This window comes from Mya arenaria, chromosome 8, assembly GCF_026914265.1.
Source record: "Mya arenaria isolate MELC-2E11 chromosome 8, ASM2691426v1".
Classification (NCBI taxonomy): domain Eukaryota; kingdom Metazoa; phylum Mollusca; class Bivalvia; order Myida; family Myidae; genus Mya; species Mya arenaria.
Genome location: NC_069129.1, coordinates 41,332,621 through 41,351,912, shown reverse-complemented (window position 1 = coordinate 41,351,912; position 19,292 = coordinate 41,332,621). Strand labels below are relative to the sequence as shown.

Sequence of the window (19,292 nt, the reverse complement as noted above, 5' to 3'; positions counted from 1 at the left end):
CTTCCTGTTATAATAGCAAACACATTTGAAACATAACCTTTAATTTACATCTAAAATGAGAACTTAGAAATGAAATTACTTTCGTTTTTAAAATGTTAAAATATGTAAACATTTGACTGTTTTTGCAATAAAAGTCCTTTTCTTACTTTAAACAACCGTGTTAATGTCTATTGATATGTATTTAGCGGTTATTATGTCAGTATTGAGCTGTGTTTATAGCTACGTCGGATAATGTCCGCTTGCAGATCATACCGAGCGAGGTGGGGCTCCATTCCCACACTATGCAGTTTTGTGTTTACGTTTATCTGTATCAATACAGCTAGAAAACTCCGAGTATGTTATAATTTCATCCATTATTTAATTTGTCTTCATAGATGGAAGTATCCGGAAAGAGACGTGACCCTGACCTTGACAAGGGCTCCGCAGACGCTACTGTATACTGTCAGCCATGTGAAGAGGAAGGCAAATGCGCTGTAGCCCAGAGATTCTGTCAGACCTGCGAGGAGTACATGTGTGATCCATGCAGCAAGGCCCATAAGAGATTTAAGGTGACCAGGAACCACATCATGTTGTCTAAAGATAAGATGCCGTCTTTCTACCCGTCCACCAAGCAGTCTGACATCGGCGTAACTGAATACTGTAGAACACATCCGAAGGAGGTGATAAAGTTTTATTGTCCGACCCACAGCGACCTTGGTTGTGGTGACTGTATAGTCATTGGTCATCGCACGTGCAAAGTCGACTACATTGATGATGTGTCTAAAGATTTCACCAATGGAAGGGAATTCAGGGAGCTGGAACCATCTATTAAGCGAGCAGAAGATCTTCTATCTGGGTGCATAAGTAATGTAAAGGAGCTTTTTGAAAAGGTCGAACACCAGTCTAAAGATGAGATCGACAGACTGAGAAAGTTCCGGGCAGAAATTAATACCTACCTGGACCGACGCGAGAAAGAGTTGCTCGGCAACATCCAGAAAATGAAGACCGATGATGAAAGCGTGCTGACTGAACTGAAGACTGATTGTGAGTTGGCGAAAAGCGGACTTGTGGCCACTAGGACAGAACTGACTTCCGGGGACGTCTCGGATAACCAGCGGTACGTGACGGCAAGGAGAGCCCAGAAGGAGCTACAAGAGATTCATGACAAGATGGAGAAGATGGCTGGTAGGATGAAGTCCCGGAAGTATCGATTTGTTAAAGACCCGGACACGGAAGGGCTGCTGGGATCGAAAATTGGCCTTGGGTCACTGGACGTGGCGGAGGGGTTTGGTAGATATAGTATTGTTAATGACATGTATCACTATATCCTAAAATAGTTTACCTTCTGATTATTTGAGTAGCTCTCTAGGTAATATCCCAATAAGTTGGCCTTAGCGTAGTATAATGTGTTCTTGTTCAGAATGGTCATACAAGGTTATTGCTAAAATTAATATGCAATACAGTTTTATCTTTAGTTATTTTTTTTAATAAAAGCTTCCTTATCTTCAATAAGTTTGTGCTGGTCAATTTGGTAAACCAGTCTAGTTTCAAATACACTGTAAATTAAACAAAAGAGGGCATCCGAGCGAACGTCAACGCTCGTCTGTTTTTCCCAATTCGGTATAACTCGGCAATTATAACGGTTATTGACCTTGCTTAATCGGTGCTTATTGTCTGTAGCAACATTTAGTACTAAGTGTCAGTTCGAAATACTATGTTATAGGCAATTTCACTGTGTTTTTATTTTAGAGCTGCGTTTTTATATCCAAATTTGCCCATGGAGTTAGTTTTTGACGCGTTTTTATGGTTAATGAGAAAATCAAGATCTTGTGTTATGTTGAGTCTTTACTGTTCTTACCAAAACAGAAATACCACAGGGACGAATTAATACTTGCATTATATGACAAGGACAAATTTGTCCAAACTTCAGACATGGGTTTTTGCGTTTCTATGCACATAATTATAATTTGCACCTGGGGTAAATCGTGTCAAAGTTGACCCCGAGGTAAATCTCGTCATAAAACGTTGTTTAAAATAGCAAATTATGCCTAAAGACTTTTGATCGATTTAACTGAAAATGTGTTGAACAAATTTAACAGCAAATATTGCTTAAAGATGGTTTTTAAAAGAATACTTGTTATTCTGTTAAAGATCAGCACTCATTTACCTTACTAATAAACATGCACCTACATACTTAAACATTTGATCGATGTGTTGACAACTAAATATCATAAGAATCATTACAACCTCTTTACCATATTTCATCATAAAATGTGTAATTTTGTTGATAAAAACTGACTTGGCGTTCACAATATATGCCATAAGTGTGCGTGTGTGTATGTGGAAGTGCGGGTAAGAATGTGTGCGTGTGTGTGCGGGTAAGAGTGCGTAGGTGCGTGCGTGCGTGTGTTTGTATGTGCGCGAGTTAGAGTGCATGCAGTCGCGAGTGACAGTGTGTACAGGTGAGGGTGAGATTGTGTTCAGGTGGTAGTGCGAGTGTGTGCGGGTGAGAGTGAGAGTGTGTGCGGGGGAGGGTGTGTGAGTATAAGAGTGCGTACTGGTGGAGTGAGAATATGTGAAGGTGAGAGTGTTGTGTGCGGGCGAGGTTGTGTGCGGGTCAGGGTGAGAGTGTTTGCAGTTGCTTGTGAGAATGTGTACAGGTTCTTGTGAGAGTGTGTGCGGGTGAGGGTGAAAGTGTGTGTGCTGGTGAGGGTGAGTGAGTTGAGAGTGTGCATGTGAAGTTGAGAGTGTGTTCGGGTGAGGGTGAAAGAATGTGCAGGTGAGGGTGAAACTGTGTGCGGATGAGGGTTAGAGAGTGTGCAGGTGAGGGCGAGAGTGTGTGCGGGTACGGGTGAGAGTGTGTGCTGGTGAGGGTGAGAGTGTGTGTAGATGAGGGTGAGAGTGTGTGCAGGTGAGGGTGAGAGAGTGTGCGGGTGCGGGTGGGAGTGTGTGCGGGTGAGGGTGAGAGTTTGTGCAGGTTATGGTGGGAGTGTGTGCGGATGAGAGTGTGTGCTTGTGAGGGTTAGAGTATGTGCAGGTGAGCGTGAGAGTGTGTGCGGATGAGAGTGTGTGCAGGTGAGGGTTAGAGTGTGTGCGGGTGAGGGTGAGAGTGTGTGCGGATGAGGGTGGGAGTGTGTGCAGGTCAGGGTGTGAGTGTGTGCGGATGAGGGTAAGAGAGTGTGCAGGCGAGGGTGAGACTGTGTGCAGGTGCGGGTGGGAGTGTGTGCAAATGAGGGTGAGAGTGTGTGCAGGTGAGGTTGAGAGTTTGTGCGACTGAGAGTGTGTGCAGATGAGGGTGAGAGTGTGTGCAGGTGAGGGTGAGAGAGTGTGCGGGTGCGGGTGGGAGTGTGTGCGGGTGAGGGTGAGAGTTTGTGCAGGTTATGGTGGGAGTGTGTGCGGATGAGAGTGTGTGCTTGTGAGGGTTAGAGTATGTGCAGGTGAGGGTGAGAGTGTGTGCGGATGAGAGTGTGTGCAGGTGAGGGTTAGAGTGTGTGCGGGTGAGGGTGAGAGTGTGTGCGGATGAGGGTGGGAGTGTGTGCAGGTCAGGGTGTGAGTGTGTGCGGATGAGGGTAAGAGAGTGTGCAGGCGAGGGTGAGACTGTGTGCAGGTGCGGGTGGGAGTGTGTGCAAATGAGGGTGAGAGTGTGTGCAGGTGAGGTTGAGAGTTTGTGCGACTGAGAGTGTGTGCAGATGAGGGTGAGAGTGTGTGCAGGTGAGGGTGAGAGAGTGTGCGGGTGCGGGTGGGAGTGTGTGCGGGTGAGGGTGAGAGTTTGTGCAGGTTATGGTGGGAGTGTGTGCGGATGAGAGTGTGTGCTTGTGAGGGTTAGAGTATGTGCAGGTGAGCGTGAGAGTGTGTGCGGATGAGAGTGTGTGCAGGTGAGGGTTAGAGTGTGTGCGGGTGAGGGTGAGAGTGTGTGCGGATGAGGGTGGGAGTGTGTGCAGGTCAGGGTGTGAGTGTGTGCGGATGAGGGTAAGAGAGTGTGCAGGCGAGGGTGAGACTGTGTGCAGGTGCGGGTGGGAGTGTGTGCAAATGAGGGTGAGAGTGTGTGCAGGTGAGGTTGAGAGTTTGTGCGACTGAGAGTGTGTGCAGATGAGGGTGAGAGTGTGTGCAGGTGAGGGTGAGAGTGTGTGCGGGTGAGGGCGAAAGTGTGAACAGGTGAGGGTGTGTGCGAGTGAGTGTGTGCGTGTATGTGTGTGTTCGCGTTTGTGTGAGTGTGGGGGATCAAGGGTGAGAGTGTGTGCATGTGAGAGTGTGTGCGGGTGAGTGTGTGCGGGTGAGGGTGAGACTGTGTGCTGGTGCGGGTGAGAGCAGGTGAGAGTGTGTGCGGGTGAGGTCGAGAGTGTGTGCGGGTGTGGTAGACAGTGTGCGGGTGCGTTTAAGAGTGATAGCGTGTGCTGGTGCGACTGTGCGTGGGTGCGAGTGAGAGTGTGTGCGGGTGAGAGTGTGCGGGAGCGGGTGAGAGTGTGTGCGGGTGAGAGTGTGCGGGAGCGGGTGAGAGTGTGTGCGGGTGAGAGTGTGCGGGAGCGGGTGAGAGTGTGTGCGGGTGAGAGTGCGTGCTGGTGAGAGTGTGTGCAGGTGCGAGAGTGTGTAGGTGCGAGCGTCAATGCCTTTATGAAGTGAAGTTGTAATTATGCTCATCTGACAGTAAATACGATGTTTTCGTTAGCCTTATAAATATGTACAAAAGGAAAACTGTACTCGGTTAATATCGTGTTTTGCTGACATAATGGCATTTATAGTGAAGGGAACATTGACATGTTTCTTAACATAATTATTTGATTTTAACAACTTCTTTGTCCTCTATGGAAAAGAATACTCAATACATGTACTTTTGATCAGAAATTAATTTATTAATGCTTAATATTTTAATTATGAGTCTGCAAACGTCAATTGTTGAAGCGAACATGTTTCTAAGTCGAAATTCTATCATAACATGTATTTATAATTACTGTTTATTCTGTGGTGTCTGTCGTGTTAGATTACCTTAAACACACTGGATATTGAAGTTTTGACTTGAAACAAGTGTGTACACTTACATTATAAGATCAAAGCGACGAATATACATGTAGTCCTTTATCATTTTCAGTTCCAGTTCCTGACCTCTCCACTGTGACATGGAAGAAGGATGCGGATATCAACGTTAGAATGACTCGGGACAAGGAAACCTGCTGGATAATTAGCTCAGCCCTGATCTCGCCTGGTCTCCTCCTTCTCGCTGACTTAAAGAATTACTGTGTCAAACTGGTGGACCTTAGCAACCGCACCGTCACATCCCGCCTCCAGTTGCCAGGCCAGCCATTGGACGTGTGTGTGCTCGCTGATGACCAGGCCGCCGTCACTATCTTTAAAAAGTCCATGATTCAGCTGTTGTCAACAAAAGGAGGACAGTTGTCGCGTGGAAAGGAAATTAAAGTATCACCTGAGTGTCGTGGTATTACGTCTTATAACAACAGATTATACGTTTTGTACGCATCAAACCCGCGTATTGAAGTGATGACATTGGATGGTCATATATTAAGTACATTCCAAACAGATGATGGAAGACAACTTTTCAAAGAACCATATTACCCGACTGTGTCAGCTTCAACACCACCGACCCTGTACGTGTCTGACGTCGGTACCAACACCGTTCTCCAGCTGTCTCTGGACGGGAAGGTCATGCGAGAGTACCGAGACAAGCAGCTCATCCGCCCCGAGTCCGTGGTGGAGGTAGGGCCTGGTCAGATTATCGTGTGTGGGCGGGACAGCCACAACGTGTTGCTGCTGACGGAGAGGGACGGCAAGATGACGGAAATACTGGGACAGAAAGACGGTTTGACCCAACCCTTCTCCGTTACCTTCTGTCCTCACACACGTGCCATAGTTGTCGGGATGCGCGATAATAACTCCCTGAAGGTCTTTAATGCAAAATGACTGCTTTTTTCATCAGCCTGATTTGGATTTTCTCTGACATGAATTACCATGTATTCAATAATGCTTGAGCAAGTGAAAAGTTAATACAAGCATATTTATTTTAAAACAGAGGCTTATTTATTCGTTGTGAGCGAGTTTTATCAAACTGAACATTGCTATATATTTGAAACAAATATGGGAAGAATGGTAGAATGTTGTACATGTATCTGTCTTCGAAGTTGTGTAAATAGCCAAAAAGTCATTGATGCTTAATGACATATACATGTACCTAATAAATACTATTAGTATTTTGAAGTTTTATTTTGCAAAAAACTAGGATAACGAATTAGTGTAAATATTGTAATACAAAAATGTACTATAAAACACTTATTCAATCATTTTGTTGTTTTTTATGTTCTTAATATAGATCTTTGATTTTACAAAATGATCATTACCTTTATAAATCTAAAACTACTCTAAACAAAAGTCTTGATGTAGATGTATATTTCTCATGGTTTTGCAGTAAAAATTATATGTTTGACTTACTGTAAAACCAAGCTTTTGGATGAATTTTCTTATTCAAATGATATAGATTCAACTAGATATCAGAATGGTTTTAAATTTGTTAAACCTGACATAGCTAAAAAAATTACTACATTTTACGTTAATGCAAATAATTTTGAAGTTACTATGAAGAATGTTTAACATGGAAATGTTCAAGTGTAGTATTCCAGTCTCCATTGGAATAGTTAAAATGAAGAATCTTCTATTTCTTAACAATTGACAAAGATGTATTTACACTTGCAGATTATCGTTCTTTGGACGTTTGCCTACTAAATATGTTATTGTATTGTTATTGACAATGTATGTAATCTGTCTTAATTTAGATATTGAATGAAAATAGCTTAATTTCCCTGATGATTTATTTAATTTTGAAATGTTTATTAATATTTCTTGAAGTGTCCTTTGAGGAATCCTGCAAACATATAACGCAAACGCCAGAAATTCAGAAAAGTCTTGTGAACACACAATATTTCATTCAATGTTGCTAAATAGTGTCAAACTATGCATGCAATCAAATTTGCATTTTCCTTGAGACTCGGGCAAATTTTCGATGAAATAAACCACATTTAAAGTAGATCTAAGTCATGATAAGAAAGTTATTTCACAGGAAACTGACATCTACCCCACCACAAAAAGCCATATTTCTAGGGGGAGAGGGGATTCTTTCCAGGGAAGGAGGGGGGAGGGGTTAGAAGGTGGGTGTCAACACTATAACAAATACAAGTGTATTTTATATTCATTTACTGTTCTTTTTCCTCTGTTGTGAAACTAGTTTTCTGTATTAACCTTTAACTAATAAATGTATTTAAAAACTTTCAGTCATCTTATTATGGATAACTTCAAAACTGTAGCTTATGTTTATCTAAATTATTGATTTTTAAAATTTGAATATAATCTGCAACAGAACCCAACCAGCTTTCTATTATTTGCATATAAGTAGTAAACATGTGGTTATAAACCTTTTTTTACTGTTTCAATTTCAATGAGCTGTTTACAAGTCCTGTATCCACTAAGTTCAACTGCATTATTTTCATAAGCTATATAATTATTATCCCACTATGATGTCACTCGGTCACAGTGCTTGTTTGTGGGCTGCATATTTTGGTGAAGTTTGATCATGGGGTTATTCGTCCTAGTATATCCAGAGTTATGCCCCTTATACATTAAAAATAGTCAGTTTATATAATATTATTATGCCGGCAGTTACTTTACTTTTAACTATCCAATACTGATGCAACTAATTTACAGAATTTGTGGGCAAGTCTCAGGAAAGTTCCATTATGGCGTGAATCATGTCAGTAACTCCATAGATATGCCTCGTTTTTATTAAGAAATAGTTCTTTACGTATTCGGCAGAAAATAACTTGATTTGTATGATCCAATAATGATAAAACTCTGTTACAGCATTTGATGGCAAGTCTCAGTAAAGTTCCATCATCACGTGAATCATGTCAGTAACTCCAGAGTTATGCCTTATTTACATTAGGAAATAGTTCTTCGTATAGTATTCGGCAGAAAATTACTTAAGTTGTATTGTCAGACCATGATGAAACTTGGTGACAGTGTTTGAGGGCATTACATCTCAGGGTAAATCGCACCAGTAACTCTCATTGGTTATTGGTATACTGTCTCAGGGATAATCACACCACTAACTCTCATTGGTTATTGGTATACTGTCTCGGGGTTAATCACACCAGTAACTCTCATTGGTTATTTATTGGTATACTGTCTCGGGGTTAATCACACCAGTAACTCTCATTGGATATTGGTATACTGTCTCGGGGTAAATCGCACCAGTAACTCTCATTGGTTATGGGCATACTGTGTCTGTCAGGTTTGGTCATTGGGTAAATCGCATCAGTAGCTCAATAGTCATGCCCCTTTTACAGTGAAATATAGTATAGCATTATTACTTGCAGAGACAATTACTTACTTAATTATAAAACGATCAGTACAATTATGAACTAAGTGACAGCGTTTGAAGGCATAGTTCGTAAGATAAATCGCTCAAATTACACGAGAGTTATATCCCTTTTACATTCAATTGCAATTGGCTTACTGATTGATTGGATTTAATAATCTGACAAAGTTATCAGTTAACTACAAAATTTCGCTCCTTTATTATAAAAATTTATATTATACTGTGTTTGACTTCGCTCTTTTTTTCCAAACAGGCAACACAATTCATTTCTAAAGTTCATGATTCAAATTTAGTGGTTTAATTCAAACTTATTTATTTCACAACGATTATGAAGTTACTATAACATTATATAAATCACTCTCATTGGCACAATTTTACGTGAGTGTGTGGTCTTTGTGTTATAAGGGAAACCTGGGTACAGGGAGAAAACCAAATTTTCCGGCTTTGTGACCACAAACCAAACACAGACATACGGCCAGGCCGAGAATCGAACCCGTGTCGCATAGGTGACAAGTGCGCTGACCACTGCGCTAACCAGACAACCATTTTTGTGGTTAAAAGTGGGATTCAACTGTAATCATATGATAACTTAACATAATACATCATGAAAGACAATGGTTTATTTTAATGGAGTAAACATATGAATGGAAATTAAAACCATCAACTACCGAGACTAGGATAAACAGAATCTACACATGTACTGTCTTGATCACCTTCATTTCTGTCAACTTTAAAACTGTCATTGTCAATATAGACACCATTGCTAGAATCAGAAAGAGTCATTCTCTTTTTCATGTCTTTATGACTATACGTGACGTCAATATCACTTGATCGGAAGTGACGACTCCATGCCTCAGCAATATCATCATTTGGGCTGGTTACATCCGTTTTTCTTCCGTCTTCTTCTCCAAGAACAGTAAGACCAACAATGGCAGCTGCCTGCTCTGCAAGCTGTTTAGATTTCTCCCTGGAACAAGAAATGTTTGTTGTAAAAAAACGTTTCAGGCCAAACAGGACTAAATAATTACTGCAGTGAACAGCATTCAGCATTCAAGGCCAAACTCAACTGAATTATTACTGCAATGAAAATAATATGGCATTCAAGGCCTAACAGGACGGAATGATTACTGCAATGAACAACATACTGCAGTCAAGGCCAAACTGGACAAAATTATAACTGCAATAAACAACATACGGCAGTCAAGGCCAAACTGGACAAAATTATTACTGCAATGAACAACATACGGCAGTCAAGGCCAAACTGGACAAAATTATAACTGCAATAAACAACATACTGCCTTCACGGCCAAACAGGACAGAATTATTACTGCAATGAACAACACACGGCAGTCAAGGCCAAACTGGACAAAATTATAACTGCAATAAACAACATACTGCCTTCACGGCCAAACAGGACAGAATTATTACTGCAATGAACAACATACGGTGTTCAAGGCCAAACTGGACAAAATTATAACTGCAATAAACAACATACTGCCTTCACGGCCAAACAGGACAGAATTATTACTGCAATGAACAACATACGGTGTTCAAGGACAAACTGGACAGAATTATTACTACAATGAACAACATACGGTGTTCAAGGACAAACTAGACAGAATTATTACTGCAATGAATAACATACGGCGTTTAAGGACAAACTGGACAGAATTAATACTGCAATGAACAACATACGGCGTTCAAGGACAAACTGGACAAAATTATTACATCAATGAACAACATACTGCGTTCAAGGCCAAACTGGACTAAGTTATTAATATTTTAATGAACCTAACACAAGGCCAAACTGGACTAAAGTATAACTTGAATGAACAACAGGACACGTTGAATGCCAAACTTGAATGAACCACATGAATCATTAAAGGCCAAGAGGACTCGAAGTCTTCTAAATATTTCAAGGAACTAGTTTTTTGCTGCTATATTTACATACAATTTTTTATGTTCTCATAAAGTTCAAACCAAATTCATTTGTACAATGAATACACATATTTACAAGTTTATTACAATATCAATATCTCCTTTCAAATCAAGCACTGCCTTACCAGAAACTGGCTGTGTATTTAGCTCCATCTAGCTTCATAATGGATTTGTAACACCGATCTTCAGATCTCTCGGCCTGAAATGAAGGATGTGAGTTTTGTGTTTAGCAAGATAATCCTAAATCAATTCTTTTACCAACATTTCCTATGGAATTTGGAGGAATAAAAAGTATTTTTTGATGAGTCCTTTCCCCCTGGAACACAGACAAATCTTGCTAAATATTCCAATTTTTGCAATTATAAGTACCAAAAAATTGCCTTACACAATAAAACTCATTTATTGGCTCTGGCGGAATTCACTGAAATAGATACTTCGTTTCGATTCATAATTATTTTTTTTCACTCAGACTTTCAACACTTCCAATAGTATGAGCTTATAAGCTAGGACTTATATATTAAGACCTACTTACACCAACAACAAGGAGCTACAATTACCACCAATGAGAACTTTACATACACCAACAAAAACTACCTACATAGACCACAACAAGGACCTACAATTACCACCAATGAGAACTTTACATACACCAACAAAAACTACCTACATAGACCACAACAAGGACCTACAATTACCACCAATGAGAACTTTACATACACCAACAAAAACTACCTACATAGACCACAACAAGGACCTACAATTACCACCAATGAGAACTTTACATACACCAACAAAAACTACCTACATAGACCACAACAAGGACCTACAATTACCACCAATGAGAACTTTACATACACCAACAAAAACTACCTACATAGACCACAACAAGGACCTTTTAACTAATAGGGACCTACATTTATCAACATCAAGGACCTTTAAACCTTTAAAATATGGCTGATTGTGTACATGAAGTAGCACTACATGTTAGACAAAATTAAATGTAAACTAGAGATTGCTTTTTTGAAAAAGCACTTGTCTCCACTATTGTGTGGTCGAAGCTGAGAAAAAATAAATTATGGACATGAAATTTGTAATTTTGGACTGGAGACAAACGAACAGTGAAGTTTGGTTTATTCACCCGTATTAAATAGTGAACATCTACTGCAACCTTGACCTATGACCTACTGATCTCAAAATCAATAGGGGTCATCTACTCGACATGACCAACTAGCTGACCAAGTATGAAGTTCATGGTTGCAAGAGTTCTTTATTTATTGAGCGGAAACAAAGTGTGACGTACAGACTGATGGACTGACTGATGGACTGATCACAAAATCAATAGTGGTTATATACTAGTCATGACCAACTTGCAAATCAAATATGAAGTTCATGGGTGCAAGTGTTCTTTTTTTATTGAGCGGAAACTGTTTCTTCACCTCAAGGTCACGGTGACCTTTGACTTACTGATCTCAGAGTCATCTACTAGTCATGACCAACTAGCATACCAAGTATGAAGTTCCTGGATGCAAGTGTTCTTTAGTTATTGAGCGGTAACCGTTTGTTCACCTCAAGGTCACCAATACCTCGACCTTTGACTTACTGATTTCAAAATCAATAGGAGTCATCTACTAGTCAGGACCAACTCGCATACCAAGTATGAAGTTCCTAGTTGCAAGCATTCTTTAGTTATTGAGTGGAAACTGTTTCTTCACCTCAAGGTCATGGTGACCTTGACCTTTGACTAACTGATCTCAAAATCAATTTGCGTAACCTACATGTCATGACCAACTAACATACCAAGCATGAAGTTCCTGGGTTCTAAGCGTTCTTTAGTTATTGAGCAGAAACCATTTTTAAACTTAAGGTCATTGCCAACATTTTACCTAAAGGAAACAGCGACCTTGACCTTTGACCTACTGATCTCAAAATCCATAGGGTTCATCTACTAGTCATGACCAACTAGCATACCAAGTTTGAAGTTCCTAGGTGCAAGTGGTCTTTAGTTGTTGAGCAGAAACCGTCTCTTCACCTCATGGTCACGGTGACTTTGACCTTTGACTTACTGATCTCAAAATCAATAGGGTTCATCTAATAGTCATAACCAACTAGCATACCAAGTATGCAGTTCCTGAATGCAAGAGTTCTTTAGTTATTGAGCAAAAACTGTCTGTTCACCTCAACTTCATACTGACCTTGACCTTTGAATTACTGATCTCAAAATCAATAGGGTTTATCTACTATTCATGACCAACTAGCTGACCAAGTATGGAGTTCCTGATGGCAAGCGTTCTTTAGTTATTGAGTGGAAACCGTTTCTTCACCTCAAGGTCACGGCAACCTTGACTCTCAACCTACTGATCTAAAGATCAATAGGAGTCATCAACTAGTCATAACCAACTAGCATACCAAGAATGAAGATCCTGCGTACAAGCATTCTTTAGTTATTGAGCAGAAACCTTTTTTAAGCTTCAGGTCACTGCCAACGTATTCTTTGTTTTACCTGAAGGTAACCTTGACCTTTTGATCTCAAAGTCATTAGGGGTCATCTATGAGTCATGAACAACTAGCATACCAAGTATGAAGTTCCTGGACCAAAGGATCTTTAGTTATTTAGCGGAAACTGTTTCCTCACCTCAAGGTCATTTCGACCTTGACCTTTGACCTAGTGATCTCAAAATCAATAGGGGTCATCTACTAGTCATGATCAACTAGCATACCAAGAATAAAGTTCCTGGGTAAAAGTGTCTTTAGTTATTAAGCGGTAATGAAGTGTGAAAAAATAATATGTCTCCCCATGAATGGAGGAGACATAAATACTTACTGTTTCAAAAACGGCCTTGTCTTTTTCATGTTTGACAGTCCACATGTACACCATTTGTTTTGGGCTTATACCTGTGGGGTAGTCCTTCCTGTAACATAAAGTATTATTCTTGCATACAGAAAATAAATGTCCAGCCATATGAACAGTGTTGGAGAAATGCTCTACATTAAAAAAACAAGAGTGGTGTGGAGGTAACGCCAACGCTCTTATGGGTTGCTTTATTCAGTACACAAGGGGCATAATAATATAAGCCAGAGTTATGGCCTTTATTTTACATGTGTCCCTTTCAAATGTGTATCACCTCTCAGTTAAATATCTTGGGAGTGATTTTGTAGTTTTTGCATACCGATGACACCTATAGCAATGCTACCTATGAAAACAACACTATAACACTACCTAAACAGTTTTCTTTGAAAAACATCACAACAAAACCTGATGAGCTTAAAATAATCCATGAGTTTGCACTTTTATAAACCTTATATGAACAATGCTGGAGAAATTGAAATTGCTTAACAAAAGAAACATTAGATAAACAAGATATATAGATAAGAAAAAAATATATAAATCCATATAAGTTTGCATACTTTATAAACCTCATGGGCATCTCAATTAGAGGCTTCCCATCTTCTGTTTTCCGTTTTTTAATTCCCAGAAAGTGGTCTACTGTTTCCTGCCTGCTCTTTCTATCAAGTAACACACTGTCATAGAAGTCTTGAAGTCCCCATATCTCACTGAAAAAATATTACAATTATATGAGACTATTTCCTGAGAGATAAAATCTTTTTACAATGAGTTTTTTTAAACGTCCGTAGAAGTATGTTTGTACCAAGTTTCCTTTTCTTCCAATGTCATAGTTAACATTGGCAAGTATTTACAGGAACAATTTATTGAACAAGCATGGCTGCTTTACCTGTTTTATTTCTAAATGCAATAAGTGACATGATATAGAAGTGTCTGCAAGTCCCGGTCACATAACGAAGAAACAGTGTTAGCTACAAGGTTATTCAATGCGATACCCTAATTCTTTACGAATACACCTCTTGGTTCTTCAACAAGCTGCTGTAAAGCACGATACAACTAAACAAAGAACTCAAATTTTCCCAGAACTAGCATTTTAATGCAGAGTGCCAGGCAAGGGAAATACTGGTACTGAATTAAACCTGTGACCTTCTGCACACCAAGCAAGCTCTTAACCACTAGAGATCAGGGTAGTATTAATGCTGTGTTGTTTATTTCTAGTTAAGGTCGATATGACCATAACCTTTGACCCCAAACTCAATAAAGGTCATCTACTGACCTTGACCAATGTGCATACTAAGCTTAAAGGCTACAACAAGTCAGAAAGTGTGACTGCTATGCCGACTGTTGGCGACAGACAAAGTAATCCTACTGCGAGGTGGTGCTTAACAGATTCAATTTATTTGTCCTCAATGCATTTTGCAGCCTTTGTATCCAAACTTTATTCATACCTTATTTCTTGGATGCATTTCGCAACCTGTGTATCCAAGCCTTCTTTCTGATCCATGTTCACATGCATCAGGTTGAGAATACAGTACTTTGTGTTTGGAAAGTCATTGTCCATCTCTATTGCCTGGAGCATAAACAGTCATTTTGAAGTAAGTCAAAGAAAACGATCAAAATACTTTTCATTAAAGTTAAGGTAAGGTTAATACAGTTATCGATATGAAATAAGTAATACTTTTTATAGTTAAGGTCACCATGAATTTAAACTTTGACATTTAAATCAATAGGAGATGGTGACCTTAAACTTTGACATTAAAATCAATATCTGCTATCTACTGACCATGCCCAATGTGCATACCAAGTTTGAAGAAAGTAAACATAAAGTTATTCATCAGGAACCAAGAATGACAGGCAAAGTAGTGTCTGCCATGTTTCGAATGATCAAACAGAGAGGGGGCTTAGTGTATTATTGGCAAAATATAAAAGCAGTTTTGGCTAAAAATATGTATATTTGTCCAAGTAACATGTGTATGAAGTTACATGTGAACATTTCGAACATTTTTAGTATCAGATGATGTTAAAGACTTTGTACTTTTATTCAAGGCTATGAATTTTAATTAACCTCACCTAAATTTCTTTGGGAAAAACCCAGAAAAGCAATATAAGATGTTTGTGAAACATTCATGTTAAGACAACAAGGCCAACAAGGCTTTGATAATATATTAACCATACCTATATCATCTTTAAAAGCAGACACGCTAAGAATGATTGAAAACAACTGATGAATGTTTAAATACCTATTTGCAAAATTCACTTTGAACAGATGGAAGAATTTTCATGTTACCTATCGTATCATAACACTCACAATTTTTAAATATTCCTTGACGACATCTTTAACAGGCAATATCCCCTGCTTTCTAAAAATAGATGTGTTCCACTCTGCTGCACGTGCGATCATCACAGATGACGCCCCGGTCGCTTCCTTGAACTTTGCAATGTCTTCATGATTCAAGATTTCTTTTGAACCACCACTGAAATATAATCAAGATTAAAAACATGAGTCCCATTGAATGAACCCCAACACTCATCTGTTATTTACATTTGACCAAGGGCTATAACTTGTCAATTATTAAAGCCAGAGTTATGGGCCATTCTGAACATGTGTGTATTTGGTATGGCAACTTGTGTACCAATATCCTGAACAATATTTGACCTATGAGTTATAGCAAAACACCATTGTCGATAATGCACCAAGGCTGTGACAATGCTACTACTTTTTTTTTTAAATAACTTAAAGCTGCACTCTCACAGATTGAGGGTCTTGATAACTTTTTTTTTATTTTTTGTCCTCGAAAGAGCTAATTTATTACTTAATGTCTTGAAACCAATGAAACAAGACTACTGACAAAAGATCAGATCGCAGTTATTCATATTTATGTTCAAAAATTGATATTTTATTCATTTTTCTTAAAGCGTAAGTAACGCTTTTAGCCATAAAACATTAGAGTTTGAATGGAAATATGAAAAACTGCGATCTGATCTTTTGTCAGCAGTATATCACTTGTTTTGAGATATTTATGCAACGATTGGCTCATTCCAAGACAAAAAAGAAAAATGTCAAAATGGTCAATCTGTGAGAGTGCAGCTTTAAGAGCGAAAAATAATACCTGATGCGGTGAATGTTAAAAATGTAATAAGTGCCAGTCTACATGTTCTTTTCCTCAAGCAGAACGCTAAAAGCATTTTATTAAATGCAGTAATATATTTACAAATATTCAGGTTAGTTGAATTTAGAACTATTTACTTGATACTGTATCAGGGGCCACTTCTTGGGGTCTTCCACTCGGAATAATTTGTTTCACATAATGCAAATTCCCAGTTTTTGCTATTCATCTAAATACCTCCAAATATTGGAATAGAAACATTTGCCCCTTGTATCATACACGAGAAATGCCATGTAAATGTTCGAAACTCTTCCATGTTAATTTCATTTGTACATAACATTCCCCCACCCCCTCCACATTGGAATGGAAGCCTTGACCCGTTGTCTCAAACTGACTCATTGTAACTGTAAATGCTTGAAATTTCCCTTCTACAATTTCATGTGAATATTTCCCCCCCTGAATTAGAAGGCTTTTCCTGAGCCCTACACAGCCTTTTACAATCTCCTGAGCCTTACACAGCCCTTTACAATCCTCTGAGCCCTACACAGCCCTTTACAATCTGATACAATGATACAAACACCATCAAAATTTACAAGTTTAACTAAGCAAGAATAATAGGTTTACATACTTTGCAATGACTGGGATGCTGAGAAGCTGAGCAAGGGATTTGATGGTGTCATTTCTGTTCGGGTGCCGAGGTCGCTCCTCTGTCAACCGCCCGTGGATCCCAAGAGCCGACACACCTGTGCTCTCAATCATTTTAACCAGGCTAATGTTGTCTTTCATCTGTGGCAAAAATAAAGAAATTATCAATAAAAGGCACAACATGAGTGCAAACTATCGCAAAATATTTACATTCGCCTTGTCATTTGTAAAGATAAAACTTGACGTTCATATTTGTATAACATGCAAGGAGTTATGGCGTCATTGTTTACTTCATTTTTGCGCTCCGACTGGATTAACGAGACGTCATTTAACCAATGATAAATGATGTTACAATAATCAGTTGTCGGTTTAAGAATAAATACCCAACTGAAGGTGATACTGCTTATTAAGGTTTTACATGTAAGTATGCGTATCCGTTAATCGCAAGAATGCGTTAATCGCAATGTATATTTTTTGAAAATGTAGATAAAAGAATTGATCGCATTTTTCTTGCGTTTATGCTGTATGAACGCAGAAAGGCAAGCGAATAAATGACCAAGATGCCCAAGCGCTTCATGGAATTTGCTTTCATGCCCTACTGTGTTCATACAGCATAAACGCATATTTAGGAAATAAAGTTTGGTTATGATTCATACACATATGTCAAAGACATGGTGATGAATGACATACATTTGCTGAAGTAGTGACCAAGTTTAGTGATGATTGACATACATTAGCCTAAGTAGTGACCAAGTTATGTTCCCAGACATGAGATATGAAGTCAATTGGGTGTGTTGTGATTATGAGGTCAGCATTTTTCTAAGTTTTAGGAAAATCCTTCATACGTTAAGGAAATATGGAGACAACATGAAATCTATTGCATGAATAGTTGACTTTAACTATGACCTTGAAATTTAACCTTAGCTTGACTAAGAGCGTGGAATGTTTGTATTGTATCTTGTGCAGTTATAGTTAACAAGTTTCATGAAAATCCTTTAAGGGGTTTAGAAGAGTGGACACAAAATTTATGCCTCAAAAATTCTACCTTAAACTGTGACCCAGGTACCCATGGAATGTGGTTTCTGAACATCCTCTCGATGTTGTGAAAATTTTTAATAGACAGATTGACATCCGCCCTAAAAACAGTATGTCTGCATAGCATGCGGGAAGACATAAAAAGACATTGATCATTACCTCTGGCTGAAGGCGGATTTTACACGTCACAGGCACTGACAGCCCTTGCACTAATGTTGTGAGGATCTGAAATAGTCATGGTTGCCATTAATTAAGCTATCATATATAATAAACAACAAGTTCCCTTCAAAAACTGAGACAAAATCTTTACCGTATTGTATTTAAAGAAGAAAAAAAAGTGATGAAACGGCAAACCATCCCATAAACAATTAACCCAGTATCTTTATAACATCATACATGCCATATCCCCCAGGCGAGGGGGGGGGGGGGGGGGGGTATTTTCAATCCATCCCCGGTCTATTTTTTTTTTTTAAAGAGATTTCACATCAGGCAATAATGACATAGTGAAACTGCAGTATGTGGGTGAAACTGGATGTAAATAAACAACCCAAGATGGGAGAAATGACTTTATAAATCACAATGTATATTCTAAAAAAGGTTTGATAAAAGCCATAAGGACTCTTTTACAACAAGTAATTAATTCATATGTAGTATTTAAATGATAAAAGGCAAATAAATATTTCTATTTTGAAAAAGGAAGAAATTAATAATATTTATTCTATTCTGTCATTGTCCGAACATCTCAAAAGACTTTGGATGAAAGTAAACAAATTTAATTGTCTCGAAAACATATTTTTCCAATGACAGATTTTGTTCTGCAAGTGCATTACAGTATGACATGACAGTGTATCATAAGAATATGATAAATCATGATATATCGAATAATTCTGTATCTTCAAAAAGTTAAAGATTTTCATAGCAATAAATATATGTTAATACAATTTTCGTACTTGGGTCTAAAAATACTTTAAAATTTCGCAAACTTAGACTTGCTAAAAATCCCCCTGAATACTACCAAAATCCCCCTGAATACTACCAAAATCCCCCTGAATATTCAACCTTTCTTAACAAATCCCCCTGAATGGTCTAAAGAAATATGACATGTATTGAACATGAGCAGACAACATTCAGAGTAAACGGCAAACAATCCCGTAAACAATTTACCCAGGTCTTCAACCATATCTTTTAATAACTAGAATCACCCAATCCTAAATTAACACTGTGATAAATCTTACCTGCTTGATGGTTTCTGGCTTTTTCAGCAAGGCTGCACCCATTCCACCCTGTGAAAGTATGACAATTTTGCAAATAAAACATAGATGCTAAGATATCAAGTTATCAAACAATGTGTGCTTACATGCAAAACCTT

The 19,292-nt window shown here is 38.8% G+C and overlaps 2 protein-coding genes across 3 annotated transcripts in view; one reads left to right on the top strand and one right to left on the bottom strand.

The window, feature by feature from the left end:
• LOC128242832 (E3 ubiquitin-protein ligase TRIM71-like) overlaps positions 1-7,170 on the top strand; it is a 42,492-nt gene extending 35,322 nt beyond the window's left edge. The window contains exons 2-3 of one of the 2 annotated variants that reach the window (XM_052960187.1): positions 375-1,269; positions 5,066-7,162. In XM_052960187.1, the coding sequence (XP_052816147.1) occupies positions 375-1,269; positions 5,066-5,892 (1,722 nt within the window). In that variant the 3' untranslated portion in view covers positions 5,893-7,162. Of the gene's footprint in view, positions 1-374; positions 1,270-5,065 lie in introns of both variants that reach the window. The other variant, XM_052960186.1, reaches the window with a different exon arrangement.
• Positions 7,171-8,961: 1,791 nt separating this feature from the next.
• LOC128242828 (tRNA-dihydrouridine(20) synthase [NAD(P)+]-like) overlaps positions 8,962-19,292 on the bottom strand; it is a 28,983-nt gene continuing 18,652 nt past the window's right edge. Inside the window, exons 7-15 of the mRNA XM_052960181.1 lie at positions 19,159-19,206; positions 18,083-18,148; positions 16,872-17,029; positions 15,445-15,610; positions 14,585-14,706; positions 13,700-13,846; positions 13,116-13,203; positions 10,420-10,493; positions 8,962-9,323 (exon numbers count right to left, since the gene is read on the bottom strand). Coding sequence (XP_052816141.1) covers positions 9,017-9,323; positions 10,420-10,493; positions 13,116-13,203; positions 13,700-13,846; positions 14,585-14,706; positions 15,445-15,610; positions 16,872-17,029; positions 18,083-18,148; positions 19,159-19,206 — 1,176 coding nt within the window. The 3' untranslated portion in view covers positions 8,962-9,016. The remainder of the gene's footprint in view (positions 9,324-10,419; positions 10,494-13,115; positions 13,204-13,699; positions 13,847-14,584; positions 14,707-15,444; positions 15,611-16,871; positions 17,030-18,082; positions 18,149-19,158; positions 19,207-19,292) is intronic.